This window comes from Mixophyes fleayi, chromosome 3 (assembly GCF_038048845.1).
Source record: "Mixophyes fleayi isolate aMixFle1 chromosome 3, aMixFle1.hap1, whole genome shotgun sequence".
Classification (NCBI taxonomy): domain Eukaryota; kingdom Metazoa; phylum Chordata; class Amphibia; order Anura; family Limnodynastidae; genus Mixophyes; species Mixophyes fleayi.
In genome coordinates, this window is record NC_134404.1 from 270,344,789 (window position 1) to 270,361,770 (window position 16,982).

The 16,982-nt window shown below is 40.9% G+C and overlaps 1 protein-coding gene across 1 annotated transcript in view; it reads left to right on the forward strand.

Moving 5' to 3' along the window:
- Positions 1–16,982, forward strand: part of SYNE1 (spectrin repeat containing nuclear envelope protein 1) — a 334,503-nt gene that overhangs the window by 102,135 nt on the left and 215,386 nt on the right. The window contains exons 34-40 of the mRNA XM_075203581.1: positions 337–435; positions 2,261–2,448; positions 3,705–3,828; positions 5,276–5,442; positions 8,432–8,585; positions 8,890–9,518; positions 16,049–16,228. Of these exons, the coding sequence (XP_075059682.1) occupies positions 337–435; positions 2,261–2,448; positions 3,705–3,828; positions 5,276–5,442; positions 8,432–8,585; positions 8,890–9,518; positions 16,049–16,228 (1,541 nt within the window). The remainder of the gene's footprint in view (positions 1–336; positions 436–2,260; positions 2,449–3,704; positions 3,829–5,275; positions 5,443–8,431; positions 8,586–8,889; positions 9,519–16,048; positions 16,229–16,982) is intronic.

Sequence of the window (16,982 nt, forward strand, 5' to 3'; positions counted from 1 at the left end):
TTATTGTTTCCATTCTTTGAGCCTTAAGACAGTCCTGTCGTTTTGGAATTGTTATGTAATGTTGTTGCCCCTCTTCAGTCTTGTTAAGGAGGGTGCCATTTCTATTTCTTTGTTATTTTTAGGGATTGACATATATTTTAGGCTGACCAAAAGCAGTACAATTTTGTGGGGTCATCTTTCAACCTGAGAATGCAGAGTCCCTTTCTGCAAAGTGACCAGATTGCTCCCTGGTTCAGTTGTTTGGTGGTTTTTCCAGTTTACGACTTGTGGGAGCAGTATCCGTCTTTACAATAGTCACTGATAGTCTAATGCTGCTGTTTATTGTTTGCTTTACAGGTCCAGAATTCTTTGGAGAAAATTGAAACTTCACTGGCTTGTTCTGTTAACAACTGTTCATCTGCAGCAGAAACATACAAAGTGCTGCATTCCCACCAGGTAATATTGTATTACCATCGGACTATTTAATTAGTTTTTAAAAATATATATTTAGAAGAGATTACAAAGTGAAGGTCTATAATATTATTAAAGGATTTGGCCACATTTTTTGACCTATTGACAATTTATGTTATAGATCCAAAAGCTCCCCCTGCCTATCTTTTTTTATTTGATAGATACACTATCGTTTAGATTGTATCTAGCAGTATCAGCAAATTAATAATGTGCACTCTTCTGGAGATAAGCATGTATGATGTATATGTCCCATATATATACCTGGCCTCTCTGCTATGCCCCCTGCCATCGGTGGGTTTAAAACCCATAGTGCAAATAACTTTTTGCACTGTAAATTGTAATCCAAATATTGGCTTGGATAAAAAACATTACAAAAAAGTGCACTAACCCTTTAATACAGATCAGGACAAAAATAGTAGAATTAAATTATTTAATTAGATTAGCATCAAACACATATTTTATATAGCTTGTGCCTCACAGGTCAAGACACCATTATATCTGTTGTAACAATGACCTATGCCATAATTATTACCAAATGATATTGTATAATTCCATCATCTATATTTAATGAAGCATAAATATAAAAGCCTCAGTAACCCAATCATACTCCCACAGTCTTCAAATCTTTAAATGATCCCTGAAAAAAACATCTCTTTTTAGAGCTTACCTTACTCCCCTCACAACTCTCCCTATCTCTATTCTCAGCCACACTCGCTCCTCTTGTTTCATCTGTGCCCTCTTCAACTTAGAATGTAAACCCTTTAATGAGCAAGGGCCTCGCTACCCTTCGTTTTCATGTTTGCATTTATTTTGCTTGTGCCTTATAAATAAACTATAATATTAATATTATTATTATTATTAATAATAATAATGTGGCTAGCATTTTAGAGATTAGCATCTGCCACGTCAGCTCTCTATATAAAAACAGTGAAAACAGCGCTGGAACCGATAGCCAATAACTAAAAACAAGCTTGTGAAATGGTAAACACACAATTTATTAAAAATCAAAACATAAAAATAAAAAAATCTTATAAAAAGTACACAGTGTCTAATACACGGAATATTGAAGATGACTCTTAATTGACCCCTAATAAAGAACCCAATAATGGGTCAATTATTATTGTATTATTTTGACCCATTATTATTTTGTTTTTCTATGAGAGTTCACAGGCTCTTTTTTCAGCATCAGGTTCCGTTTTTTGCCTTCTTGGGGACATATTCAATTGTTCCCGTTTTCTGCGGCGTAAAAAGTATTACCGTTATTACGGTAACACTAAGCCGGATTTGAGCTCGCAACTCCCTGAGCCGCGAGCTGAAATCCAGCGTGAAAGGTACCGTAATAATGGTATTTACGCACACTATTATCATAATGATGATAATAGTGTGCGCACCGTGTTACTTTGGCCAGTAACGCCACCAATTGAATATGCCCCTTTGTATTTTATCTCTCTATACCATCTGTCAGCACCTGGGACTTTTTTCTTTGTGGTGTTAGTATTTTATACAGCCCTCTATATGGCAGCAAGATGCTGTATTGTAATCTATTCAGTGCCTAGGTCTTTAACCTGGTATGCTTATTAAACTGTTCTGTTTTCATTTTTCTTAGCTTTAGCACTCTATTCAATAAAATCTAAATAATTATACACTCTGCCATATAATCACATTTTTACTAAACTTATTAGACAGAAGTTGAAAAACATACATATATTTTACTGTCCATTCTCTTAGATAATGAGGATATTTACAAAGGTCCACATTTAACTCAATATTCACAACGTTATGAATTGAAGTATTTTGCTGTCACCTCCAGGATCTCTGTCACGATGTTGAAATGTTGAAGAACAGTATCCATTCTCTGACTTCTGTTGCACGTAAGCTCACGAATAAGGATAAGGCAACGCAGGAGGCCACAAGCTTTCAGTTGCGAGTCGAGACTGTCTTGTCACAGGCTAAGGAGAGGCTTGCTTTGCTGGAGCAATTGCTAGCAAATTGGCAGAGGTAAGACAATGAAAGACAAGAAAACTGGAATCAAATAAAATGTTATTATAATACTAAAATATATAATATATATATACGTAAAAATATTGTCATTTGACTAAGGTCATTCATATGGAAAACTATTGAGCTATTTATCCATTAGAAAATATAGTAGTTTAGGTAATGTATTTTTTATCTTTGTGTTTTGGACCATTACCTGAGTAAATTGTATTACACACTAGTGCAACCTACATTACATCAATGCTTCACAAATTCAATGGGCATTTCCAATAGTGATGGTATATAGCAGAGGGCGCTTACTGCAAAATTTGAAAAAGTAAAAGATGAAAACATGTTTCAAAGCTCTTTCCAAATATTTAAATATTCCATTAATTTAATTATAATATTAAATAGCAAAAGTTACAATGCATCTAATATTGTAATAAGATATTTAGGATGGACATAGGTTAATAATAATGATAATAAGGAAGGGTTTACTATTATTATATTATAGAACTTAAAGGGTACTTGGCAGTATTATTATTTGACTGTGACTTATTATTATTTATACTTATTATTATTTACTTAATTGACTTATTATTTACAATGACCATCCAATGGATTAATTTCAGCAGTGTGTTCCTGAACAAGCTGTCAAATGTGTAGTGGAGTTATATTTGGTGTCCTAAACTTGACTTGACTCGGGTTGACCCATTTCAATTGTACACTGAAGGATTTCACCAATGCATTTTATGAAACCCAACATCATAATAAGAGATTTTGGGTTTCATAAAATGTATGTTAGTAATATTATCATCATCATCATTTATATATATTGCGCCACTAATTCCGCAGCACTGTACAGAGAAATCACTCAAATCAGTCCCTGCTCCATTGGAGCTTACAGTCTAAATTCACTAACACACACACACACACACACACAGACACAGACAGAGAGAGAGACTAGGGTCAATTTGATAGCAGCCAATTAACCTAGTATGTTTTTGGAATGTGGTTGGAAACCTGAGCACCCGGAGGAAGCCCACGCAAACACAGGAAGAACATACAAACTCCACACAGTGAAGGCCATTATATTGTCCCTATATTTGCAAAGTCTGTTTTGCACCCTAAGATATTTTAGCACTAATTGCAGTTCACCAACACAGACAAAACTACACCTTGCACATGGATTGCTCTTTAAAAAGTCTTTTTAAATGTACCTATATGTGTGCTGTTAGATTATGTACAATTATGTGCTCTCTGCCTTCCACTTCCAGGCAAGAAAGAGACATGTCCTCTTTTATGACCTGGCTGGAAAGAAGTGAAACTTTGGTCTGTTTACAGGAAGGACTGTTCTCTGCAGACAAAGTAAAACTGAAGACTGAAATGCAGTCAGTCCAGGTCTGTATAATATACATTCATAATATACCTATAATAGACATACAGAAATGTGTTTACCATCAAGAGTCATTTCCAACCTACTGCATTGGTGCATGTCAATGTTCTTTTAAGTCCAGGCCAGTGACTAGGGTGTTTTGCAATAGATAGTAAGTTGGTATAATGTGGACGTGTTATGAGCTATATTGTATTGACAAATGTTATTTAGAGCTAATGAGAAGTAAATTGACCCCTGTGACCCTGAACTATGTCATTCAGCATAAGTATATGTTTTCTTTATTACTTGAGAATCCCAGGCAAATTAAAAACAATGTCAGTAATTCATGCTACCCCTAACTTGCAGAACTGTGGGGTTTTATGCCTGGTATCCCATTGTTCACAAGCTAATACTCCCTACCTCCACCAATAACAGCTGCTTATGCAGGCATAAACACCTGAAGAATATTGAAGGCACAAGCTGAATTGAATTGTTCAGGATTGTTTTAATACATTCGTGGGCCCAGGATGAGATCACATGAGTGGGCCACGTACCCATCTACAGAAGACGAGTGGTCACAGCTTTAGCATTTATGGTTGGTTAGGGCTTACACTTAAATTTAAGCAAAGGCTAACATTTGGAGCTAGATTTATTTTATTTTTATTTGACCTAGGAGATTAAGATTACTTTGGTCGAGTAACTTCAAAGAGAAGTCTCACTCTTCAAAACAAGGGTCACTTGACTTCCTAGGACACCAAGGAGCTAAGATACAAACTATAAGTTGGGCTTCTCTGTCCTGTTCCATTACTAGGAAGATGTATGGTGGGCTCCAAGCACTTTTATTTATTAGATTTGTTATACTACTTTTTAGTATTGTATTGTATTGTTTTAATATGTTTATAATAGTATTAATAGACTGTGTATAGATACAATCACGGACACAGTATACAATTGTTTATTTTAATTTTATAAGGTTTTCTCTTATAAACTGACCCCAGTGCTGTAAGTGTTATAGTATCTATACAAGTAGTCAGTAGAACTGATTGAGACATTGACATGGTTCATCCAATCTGCTGCATTAACAATGTTCATTTCAAACTCTACACTTCCAAATGACTCCGGGCTTTAAAGCCTGTAGATGCAAATATTGCCACATTTTTTTGTCTGGAGAGCTCCTTTAAATAGAAAAATGATAACACTAAACATTCAAGTAATATCTGTATAATATACAAAATCCACTATATACAGTAATTTGAAAACAGTATAGCTGAGTGTTTTATCTCTTTTATCAATTTATTTCTATTCTTCAATGGTTCATAATTTACATAGGTGTATTTGTCATATAAATATGAACTTTGGAAAATTATGTGGATTGGAAACAATATTTATTCATGGTGGCTTAAGAAAGTACAAACTATAAATACTGTTCTGAGGATAACATAAACCACTTAATATATATCTCCTTTTTGGCAGGATCTCCAATCTGAGTTATCAGCTCAATCACAGCGGTATACAGTCCTCGTTCAGTTGTGTGCATCTTTATATCAAACTTCCCCTGAAAACAGTGTACAGGAAACAAGAAACCACTTAGAGAATCTGACCCTAAGATGGGATATTCTACCAGAAGCCATTTCAAAAAGGTTAGTTGTTCCAGTATTAAATTTTTACTTAAGACTCAACCACCTATCTACTTATTTAGCTATCGCCAGCAGTTTTAAAAATACTATGGGTCTTATTTATGAAACTAGGAGGTTTATTTACTAAACTGCGGGCTTGAAAAGGTGTTGGTGTTGCCTATAGCAACCAATCAGATTCTATCTGTCATTTTATAGAATGTACTAAATAAATGATAACTAGAAACTGATTGGTTGCTATAGGCAACATCTCCTCTTTTTCAAACCCGCAATTTAGTAAATATACTTCTAGATGTGCACCGCAAAACACTTTTTTTCACCAGTGGGCCTGCATAGTCAAAACCTAACAGGGTGCACACCTACTCTCCTCTGTCATGAGACGTCTCCACAAAATAGAAATGTGTCTACGTGTGAGGACAAGCAAAAAAAATCTGAAAAGGTTCTCTGGTTAAAAACCTGCTACCACTTTAAAACCACAACTTTCATTAAGTATACCTTTTTAGTTTTTCTCCTAAAACGCTGCTAAAGTTAGCCTTTTTTATGCTCTAAGGTAATCATAAAGGTGAGTTAGCACTGGTACCAGTGCAAAGTTTCAAACTACACCCCTCCCCCCCACCCCGCATATACCATAAACCCACATCCCAGATGCCCACACAATTGAATTTGGTAAAAAAGAAAATAAAAGAAGATAAGTCTTTCCTCCTCCAGCAGTCCTGAGGCAATGATGTGTAATGTCCAGACTCCATCAAATAGGATTTCTAGAGTGGAGGTATCCAGATTTTGGAACGAAAAACTTGACACAATAAACCGACAATAGACAATTTTTTGTGATTATTTGAGTCCTTGTCTATGTATTATGCATTTGTTAAAAGCAATGGGCATCTTCTTTCCTTTATTGGTCCAAATTGAATTGACAAGTAATCTGAACAAATGGCACTAACATGTCCCTTCTTTACACTGCTGAACCCTTCATCACACTACTGTCCCCTACATCACACTACTGTACCCTGCATCACACTACTGTACCCTGCATCACACTACTGTCCCCTTCATCAAACTACTGTCCCCTTCATCAAACTACTGTCCCCTACATCACACTACTGTACCCTGCATCACACTACTGTCCCATTCATCACACTGTTCCCCCTACATCACACTGTCCTCCCTGCATCACATTACTGTTCCCTTCATCACACTGCTGCCCCCTTCATCACACTACTGTCCCCTACATCACACTACTGTACCCTGCATCACACTACTGTCCCATTCATCACACTGTTTCCCCTACATCACACTGTCCTCCCTGCATCACATTACTGTTCCCTCCATCACACTGCTGCCCCCTTCATCACACTACTGTCCCCTACATCACACTACTGTACCCTGCATCACACTACTGTCCCATTCATCACACTGTTCCCCCTACATCACACTGTCCTCCCTGCATCACATTACTGTTCCCTTCATCACACTGCTGCCCCCTTCATCACACTACTGTCCCCTACATCACACTACTGTCCTCTACATCACACTACTGTCCCCTTCATCAAACTACTGTCCCCTACATCACACTACTGTACCCTGCATCACACTACTGTCCCCAAAATCACACTACTGTCCCATTCATCACACTGTTCCCCCTACATCACACTGTCCTCCCTGCATCACATTACTGTTCCCTTCATCACACTGCTGCCCCCTTCATCACACTACTGTCCCCTATATCACACTACTGTACCCTGCATCACACTACTGTCCCATTCATCACACTGTTCCCCCTACATCACACTGTCCTCCCTGCATCACATTACTGTCCCCTATATCACACTACTGTACCCTGCATCACACTACTGTCCCATTCATCACACTGTTCCCCCTACATCACACTGTCCCCCCTGCATCACATTACTGTTCCCTTTATCATACTACCGCCCCTGCACCACACTACTGTTCCCATCATCACACTATTGCCCCCTGCATCACATTACCTCCCCTTAATCACACTACGGCCCTCTGCTCAACTCTACTGCCCCTTCATCACACTGGCAACTCCCGAATCACAGTGCCACTCCTGCATTGCAATGCTCCCCCCTGCATCACACTGCCTCTCCCTGCATCCCACTGCCCCTCCCCCCTCCAAAACACTGCCTAACTATTGCATCACACCAATCAATTGCCCCCCATCCACCGTAACTCTGAAACTGTGCGGTGGCCATGGAAGGTAAGCTCAGCGGCTGCCGCACAGCATTGCACAATGTGCCTGACTTCAGTGGAGCCCCCAGAGGCCAGCTCCCTAGGCAGCTGCCTAAAGCTGCCTATTGGTAGCGCCGGGCCTGACTGGTATTGTGCTTGATCCATGTCATGTTTTATGTGTGTGAAGCTATTTATTGCATTGTGTAGAGTAAGCCTAGAAATATGCTTCTACATAGAGTGCACCAAGATGGAGCAAAATATGACTATTAAAAGTATACGACGAGAAACCAAAACACTCATGTTAAGCAAAATGTAACTCCCTTTGTTGTGTGTAAATGGTCATGCTCTGACGCACAGCAGGCAACACCTCTTAAAATGTGCCCTCTACACCCGTGTATCTAGTCTCAATAATCTCATTGCATAACTTGAAATCTTGTTTTTTGCTCTGAGAGTGTCCTCACACTGTACAATTACTCCCCTCAGCTTGCACACACTTATGCTGCTCCACGGCTTTCTTGCTCTGTAAACCTATGATCTTCGGCAGAAATCCAGGCGCAATTGCAGATATCACAGTGTACAGCAAGACCAAACCTTTATCCGCACTAACCATTTTGCGGTTTATAAATGACTGTGTGTTACAGTTATAAACCATAGTAGTCTATAAGTTTAGGCAGTTGCTCGTGTCACAGAACTGTAGAGGGCTCATAGCTGTCTCATCCACCCCTAGTGGGGCAACACGTACCTTATTTCAATAAATGTCTTCTGCTAAGCAACCAAAAAATTGTAATAATCTATTTTGCAGGATTGGAGTTCTGGAGTCTGTTCTAGGTGAACATCAGAAATTTGATGATATTTTACTTGAATTCTCTCTCTGGATTAAACAGTTCCTTAAAGAACTTCAAGATGCTGGTGAGATAAATACATCTGATCATGAAGCAGCTGTAACTTTAAACAAGGTAACCTATTTTTTTGAACAAATATAGAACTGTGTAGGTATTAGATCTATAGGATAGTACCGTTATACATAGAGTAGGCAGCATATTATACTTATGTTAATTGCAACTTTCAAATTTTATTCCGATAATTCCAAAAGGGAAAGTCTTGGTTATTTAAGAATATGGAGATATTAAATATGTCCTAATACAGTATAAGCAATTGTCACACACTTATACGTTTTCTAAGATATCCAAGCTAACGTTCTGCTCAGACCCCATATATTTGCACCCACAAAGTTTTTTGTTTTGTTTTTATATCGCACAGAACCATGTAGAAGAGATTAAAATACAGCAAGAAAGAATATCTCTTCTTCAGGACCAGTGCAACAAATTGTGCTCTTTGACCAATTCAGAAGACCATTGTGTACTGCAAGGAAGGGTCAGAGATTGTGTACAGCTGTTTGAAGAAGCAGTTCAAATCACAGAGCGACGTCAAGAATCCCTACCCAGGTTGGGTGGCTTCTTACAGATGCACATGGACTTATTGGTTGTTGTTCATCATTTAAAAGAAACAGTAGAAGGAGCAAGCAGCCTGGATAAAGAATCATCTGAGTCTCTTGAGAAAGAGATGAACAGTGTTATACATAAAATTGATGAATTATCATCTATGTCCATAGGTTTAGATGCAATACTTACCAAAGCACAATACCATCTAAAAAGCTCCATTTCTGAACAGAGGACCTCCTGCAGAGCACTAGCCGATAACCTAAATATAGAACTGGAAAAAGTTCAGACATTCTTGGGAACAAAACTGAATGAGGCAGAGGCTCTTGGGGCCTTGTGGAAATCATTTATTGATTGCAGAGAAAAATTGCTCAAGACTGTTGAGGACATCGAAGAAAAGGCAGACAATAAAGAGATGAAAGAACCAACCCTACAGGAGCTTCAGCAAAGGTGATAAGAACACAACAAGTTGGTTTGTTTTGTTATCTGTAGCAGAACCTTATGCAAATACTTGCTTCTCTGGAAGGCACCAAGGCATGTCAATTTTAGTATAGCATATGTTACAGATAGGCATGAAAAAGTCATGTTTGTTGGGTGGAGGATCTCTGTATTTTAAGTGTCAGCTTTGTGTGATTTTAAATATATATATTTTTTAAATATAATCAATTTCATTTTGTAATATAATGTTTTAGTAGATTGTTTTTGCTCCTACCTGTACCATACTCATACAGCTTTAAATCTTTTTTTTTTCATTCATATCACCAAATATTTTGCACATAATTGTTATTAACTTCCCTGCTGGTGGGAAAAATAAGGGTATATTTGTTTATTGTTATAATCTGAGGAAACTAAATACATTTTAATTTGCCGGTTTGTACAATTGTCATTGTTTCAGAAAAACATCCCAAAAAACAATAATGCATACCTAACTTCCCAAAACCAACATAATAGTGTACTGCTTGCAAACACTTAAATTGGGTTGAATAGCCAGTGGAAAATTCTGGTGCTATGACACCACAAATGAGGGTTTTTTTTTCACTGCACCTATGCTACATAACTTTTCATGTGTAGTTACTGAAAGTTATAGACATATTTCCAAATCCTTTGTTTCTCAGTCATCCTTTGGGGGACACCGGGGACATTGGGGTATAGAGTAGGGACAGGGCGAAATGGCACTTTAGCTTCAGTTAAACTAAGCCCTAGCTCTTCCCCCTCTATACCCCACTTCCTGTCTGAACTTCAGTCTAGTTTAAGTGCCCGGCAATCGAGCTGTGTACTGGGCTGCTAGCAGCCGATTTCTTTTTTTTTTTTTTTTACTTTCTTTTACTTTTTAATTAATCAGAGACTTGTGTCTCCTAGATCTGACAGCCGGCGGCTCCCTGAGCCTCGTAGGCGGCTGTCACTCATGTGGAGCTCCCGTCTGCCGGCTGCTGTGGGAGGCTTCGGGGTAGACAGGCTTCCCCTTCCTCCCTGCGGTCACTTGTTAATGACTCTCCCGCGCCTGCAGCTAGCGGGGAGAGTTAACAAATAGAGCAGGAGACTCTGTTTGGCGCGCACAGCATGGACGGCTGTGCGCTGTCTGGAGGGGGGGGGGTTGGAGGTGCCGTGGAGGTGCCTCCTTTGCCAGCTCCCCCTCCCAATGTTTTGAGCCCTCCTAGGAGCCGGGCACAGTCACCGCAGGCTGTGTCCGTCCTCCTGTGCTGACAGTAAAACTGAATAAGGCACAGACTGCGTGAGGAGGGATGGCAGCTGGTAGGTGAACCCCTCTCTCAGCACAGTGCTGGGAGAGGGGGGGGTTAAAAAAAGCCGCGGTTGTTCCCTGAGCAGGCTGCTTCTTACTAGGAGTAGTCATTTAAAAAAAAAAAAAACAGTTTCTATTTTTAGCTCAGGGGACTGGGTCAGGCTAGGGTCACGAAGATAGTGAGCCCTGCTAGGCACTGGATTGGTTGAGGGGGTTGTCCTGCTGGACACTTGCCAATCCAGTGCTGGGCTCTGGGGGAGTGGTGTTTTCCTGTTTTGCACTCCTCTGTGGTGGTATCTCACTCCTTTGTGTGCAAACACCAGACTAGACATCCATTTTATAGCTCCAGCTTCTCCCCTTTTCTGTCCTGAGTCCTGTAAGGTAAAGGGTTGGGGGTGGTTGATTTTCAGGGTTTGTCTTTTACTCTATGAGGCTTTATTGGCTGTATTGCAGGCTCACTTTCTGTTCAGTTTTGTGTGCTGCTTATCATCTATACTGTGGTTTGTTACACTGTTTATTTCACTGTTTTGTGTGTGTTTTGTCCCATCTGTTAACATGTCAGATAGGGAAAAATCAAGGAGTGGTAGGGCTGGTGTTACATCTATGGTGAGTTTCACCTGTGCTGTCTGTCACGTTAAGTTACCGTCTGGTCAGTCAGGCGCGCATGCTCTGTGGGCAGCCTGTCGGCCCTCAGAGAGTGTACCGTGTGAAACAGCAGCTGCTTGTTCAGATACGGCAGAACCTGCCTAGGCTCGGCCTCTCTCCAATACGGTGGCTGAACTTGCTCAGTTTGTGCGATCACAGGCTGTGGCTGCACCATCTTCTATTTCCGCTTCCTCTGTAGCGAATAACATGGGTTCTAGTTCGCTAAGTCAGGGTTTGATTGTTTCTAACCAGGCAGAGTCTGTCGAACCAGCTTGGGTACAGGGCCTTGCATTCTCTGTACAGGGTTTGGTTTCGGTTTCTTCCTCTTTAGAAATGATTTTGCATTCTGCCGCACTGTCTTCCTCACGTAAGCGTAGGAGGGTGTCGGCGCCACCCCTTCATGGAAATGAGTCAGATTCTGACTGTGGTTCCCAAGAGGAGGGAGAATTAGCCGTGTATTCTGATATAGAAGCTCCTTCTGGGGTGGAGGATGTTCATTCTGATTGTCAGAGTGTGGAGGAATTAATACATGCTGTGCGTCAGGTACTTGATTTTCCAGAGGAAGAGGTTCCTGAAGAGGTTTCTCATTTGCATATCGAAAAAATAAATCTCTTTCTTTTCCAGTTTCTTCCCAGTTGGAAGATTTGTTTTCAGAGCCTTGGACTTCCCCAGATAGGAAGTTCCAAGTGTCTCGGTGACTGCAGTCGTGTTATCCTTTTCCTCCTGAGGTATTTGCTAAATGACAGACGCTTCCATGTGTGGATGCGGCGGTTGCAAGGTTAGCAAAGGTAACTACTATTCCTCTTCCTAACGCAGCCACTCTTAAGGATGGTACAGACCGGAAGGTGGAGGCAGTCCTTAAGTCCATTTTTATGGCAGCAGGTGTTTCTTTGAGGCCTGCTTTAGCTTCTGCATGGGTTAACAAAGCCGTAGAACCCTGGTCAGAACATTTGTCTGAAGGTTTGCTGGCAGATAGGCCGTCAACTGAATTGGGGAGCAAATTCAGAGGGCAACAGATTATTTAGGAGAGGCAGCTATGGACGTGGGACTGGTTGGGGCACATATTTCTGCCTCTGCAGTTTCGGCTCGTCGCACTCTGGCTTAAGTCCTGGGAGGCTGACGTGGAGTCTAAAAAGGCTCTTGAAAGCATACCTTTTTCTGGGGGTGTTTTGATTGGACCTCAGCTGGACTCCATTATCAGTCAAGCAACGGGAGGAAAGAGCACTTTTCTCCCTGTTAATGCTCCAAAACAAAGAATGTCTAGATTCCGGTCCTTTCGTTCCTCAGGAAGGTTTCGGGGACAATATTCCTCAGGCCAATCTTCTAGAGGCCAGTCATCCACCCCCAGGGGTGGTTTGCAGCTGGATCGCTAGGTCTGGTCTGCTCGACGTCCAGCAGCGAAACCTGCAGACAAGCAGACTGACTTTTTACTCCACCGCTGTTGCCAGTGGTAGGAGCCCGTCTTCACTTGTTCAGAGATCGGTGGTTTCAGTCTACCACTGATGTCTGGGCTCGAGGGGGGTGGGGGGGAGTGGACCCAAGCATACAAGATCGATTTGCTTGGTCTTCCGCCCAGACGGTTCTTTACCACAGGTCTTTCCACTTGCCCATGAAAAACGACTGGCTTAATGAGAAGCAATTCAATCCCTCCTTTCTTCCGGTGTCATTATTTCGGTGCCAGATTGTCAAAGAGGTTTGGGTTGTTATTCCAACCTTTTTCTCATACCAAAACCAGACGGCTCATTCAGACCAATTCTGAATCTGAAGTCTTTAAACACTCAGGTCAGAGTGCCCAGGTTCAAGATGGATCTTTGCGCTTGGTCATTCAAGGCATGGAGCAAGGAGAATTCATGGTGGCTATAGACATCAAAGATGCCTATCTCCATGTGCCTATCTAGAAGGGTCATCAGTCCCTTTTGAGGTGTGCCGTTCAATTACAACACTTCCATTTTCAGGCTCTTCCCTTCGGTCTGGCCACGGCCCCACGCATCTTCACCAATATCATGGCGGTCATGGCGGCTCTGCTAAGGTCCAAGGGGATTACAATCATCCCTTACCTTGACGACCTTCTTTTAAAAGCAAATTCTCCAGAGGTGCTTCAATCGCATATCAAAGTAGTAATCCAGACCTTAGAGTCTCACGGTTGGATTCTCAACTTCAAAAAGTCCAAGTTGATCCCATCCCAGCGGATGATCTTTTTGGGTCTTTTATTCGACACCCGTCTACAACGGGTGTTCTTACCCCAGGACAAGATTCTCGCTTTGCAGAAGATTGTGAACTCTCTGTTGGCAGCAAAGAAGCCTTCCATACATTTCGCCATGAGAGTTCTGGGTTTCAGGATCTTTGGACTCAGAAGGAATCCAGGCTTCCAATCAATGTCTTGGAACTGCGAACAGTGTTTCATGCTCTTTTGAGTGCGCAACACTTGCTACAGTGAAGGCCAGTGAAGATTCAATCAGACAGTGCTACAACAGTGGCATATCTCAATCATCAGGGCGGAGTCCCTTGGCCATGCGGGAGACACACAAGATTTTTCAGTGGGCCGAGGTTCACGTTCCAGCACTGATGGCCATCTTTATTCCCGGAATAGAAAATTGGGAAGCAGGCTTCTTAAGCAGACAGACTCTGCACCCGGGAGAGTGGTCCCTCAATCAGGAGGTGTTTCAGCAGTTAGTGAATCGGTGGGGTCAGCCGGATGTCGACATGATGGCATTCCGGTTGAACCACAAGGTTCCCCTCTTCTGTTCCTGCACAAGAGATCTCATGGCAGTCGTGGTAGATGCCATGGCAGTCGCGGTAGACGCCATGTCTGTCCCTTGGAGGCACCGATAGCCATGCTTCAAAGGTGTTAAAAAAAAGTAAAGAAAGAGGGGTTCCAGTCCTTCTAGTAGCGCCGGATTGGCCTCGGAGGACTTGTTACACCGACGTGCTCTCAATGTCAGGAGATTGGTCGTGGCGGTTGCCGCTACTCCCAGATCTATTAACTCAAGGTCCCTTTTGTCATCTAGGTTTACAACGTCTGGCTGGCTGTTGAAGCCATGATCCTAAGAGCTAAAGGTTTTTCCGAACGTGTGGTGCAGACCATGCTTCGTGCTCGGAAATCAGCCTCTGCAAAAATCTATCATAGATTATGGAAAGTTTATATTGGCTGGTGTGAAAAGAAGGGATATCCTACTTCTTCTTTTCGCTTAGCCAGGTTACTTAGGTTTTTGCAGGACGGGTTGGATGCAGGTTTGCGTCTTAGTTCTCTTAAGGGTCGGGTGTCAGCTCTTTCAAGGAAAACTTGCTGTCATTCCTGATGTGCAAACTTTTATTCAGGGCGTTCTCCATGTACAACCTCCATATGTTCTCCCGGTTCCACCATGGGATTTGAATTTGGTATTGAATGCTTTATAGCATCCACCTTTTGAACCTCTGAATACAGTGGATTTCAAATTTCTAACATGAAAAATGGTTTTCCTTTTGGCCATTTCTACGGCACGCAGTTTCAGAGCTTACTGCTTTATCTTGCAAGTCTCCTCTTCTTGTTTATCATGAAGACAGGGCAGTTCTTAGAACTAAGCCCTCGTTTCTTCCTAAGGTTGTGTCTAGATTTCATCTAAATCAGGACATTGTCATTCCTGCCCTGACTGATTCCACATCCTCAGATAACGATGATTATATTTGTTATCTCGATGATGTCCGAGCCTTGTGCATATATGTGAAAAGGTCTCAGAAGGTGCGCAAGACTGAGGATCTTTTGATTCTCTATGATGTTCACAAAAGAGGTTGGCCAGTTTCCAAAGTGACTATTGCTAGGTGGATTACGGCTGTTATCCGTCAAACTTATAGTGGGGCTGGGAAGCCTGTTCCAGATAATCTCGGGGCGCACTCTACAAGGTATGTGAGTGCTTCCTGGGTGGCCCGTCATGGTGCCTTCAGTAAACAGCTGTGTAAGGCGGCCACATGGTCGTCTGTACACACATTCACTAAGTTTTACAAATTTAATGTGTTTGCATCCAGATATGCAAGTTTTGGAAGAAAGGTGCTTTGTGCCATTTCTTCTGAGCGTTCCCTTCCCAAAAGGATGACTGAGAAAATGGGATTTTTATACTTACGGAAAATCCGTTTCTCTTAGTCCATTGGGGGACACCGGGCGCCCAACCTTAATGTTCTGGTTTCTCTTATTGTTTGACATGTTGTCTTGTTGTTAAAGAGAATGTTGTTGTTTGTTAATTTTATTCTCTTTTCCTGTTTTCTCTCTATCTCTGCTTTCTGTGGGCTTGGTTAAACATAATCTAAAGTTCAGACAGGAAGTGGGGTATAGAGGGGGAGGAGCTAGGGCTTAGATTAACAGAAGTTAAAGTGCCAGTTTGCCCTTTCCCTACTCTATACCCCAATGTCCCCGGTTTCCCCCAATGGACTAAGAGAAACGGATTTTACGTAAGTATAAAAATACAATTTTTAAGGTACACCTAGGACCAAGACTTTCAATGTTCTAATCCACACAATATTAAAAGCCACCTACCTCTCTGTTTAACAGTAGCATTATTAATACAGTTTGTACACCTGCAAACAGCTAACTCATTTTTTTTTTGTATGGCAATGAGTGCAGATTGAAATCTTTCAATGAATTGGAGGAGGAGATTAATTCTTATCAACATGAAAAACAGTGGTTGATGGACAAAGCAAAGCAGATAGCCCAGCAGGATTTATCCCTGGCTGCAGAAGCAGATAAAGAACTGAATGGACTGATAATGACTTGGGAGGATACCAAAAAGCTCATTAGCGAAAGGTAATAATTATGTTAAATTGGGCTCAAGCAGAATGTCCTTATCAAATTATAGGGCAAATAGTTTAATCATTTCATAACCTGCTAAACTTGTATATAAGGTAGGAAGGGCAATTCACAACTAGTGCACAAATAAACAAAAATCCTACACGAAACCTTATTTTAAATCTGCATTTAAATTGTCAATCAAAGAAGAAGTCTTAGTTGCATAGCTTTGCAGAAGTATACCATACTACTTCCCAACCAAAATCACACTAGTCATTAGCGTAAATGGTCATTCAGATACCATAGAATCTGTGGAATTGTAATCTTTTTTATGTGCAGATATGTGCCAACTTGTCTGCATAGCACATTTTGTATGTATATGCATTTCTTGTCCTTTGGAAATACCCTCATAAAAATAAAATACTCCTAGTTTTGTAGGTTGGAGGATGCTCTTGAAAATGTGGAGGGTGAAAATGTGAAATCTTCATATTGCAGTTCAACATGCTGCCATTTTAGACCATTTCCTTTATTTATGTAACCTTTTATGTTTTTCTTTTAAAGTATTGATTTGCTTATTGCTTTTAAGTTGTAAAATAATCATGAGAATGAAAGAACATGGGACTGTATTTATTAAATGTGTCCCTTTTGGTTAGTTTAAAGCTTTTTATTACATTAGTTGAAATGCACTTTCCTATACAAGTGCAACTGGAAGGTGCAAAATGTGTCCTATTTTAAGTATCGGATTAGACCAAATGTCTGCAACTTGATAGGT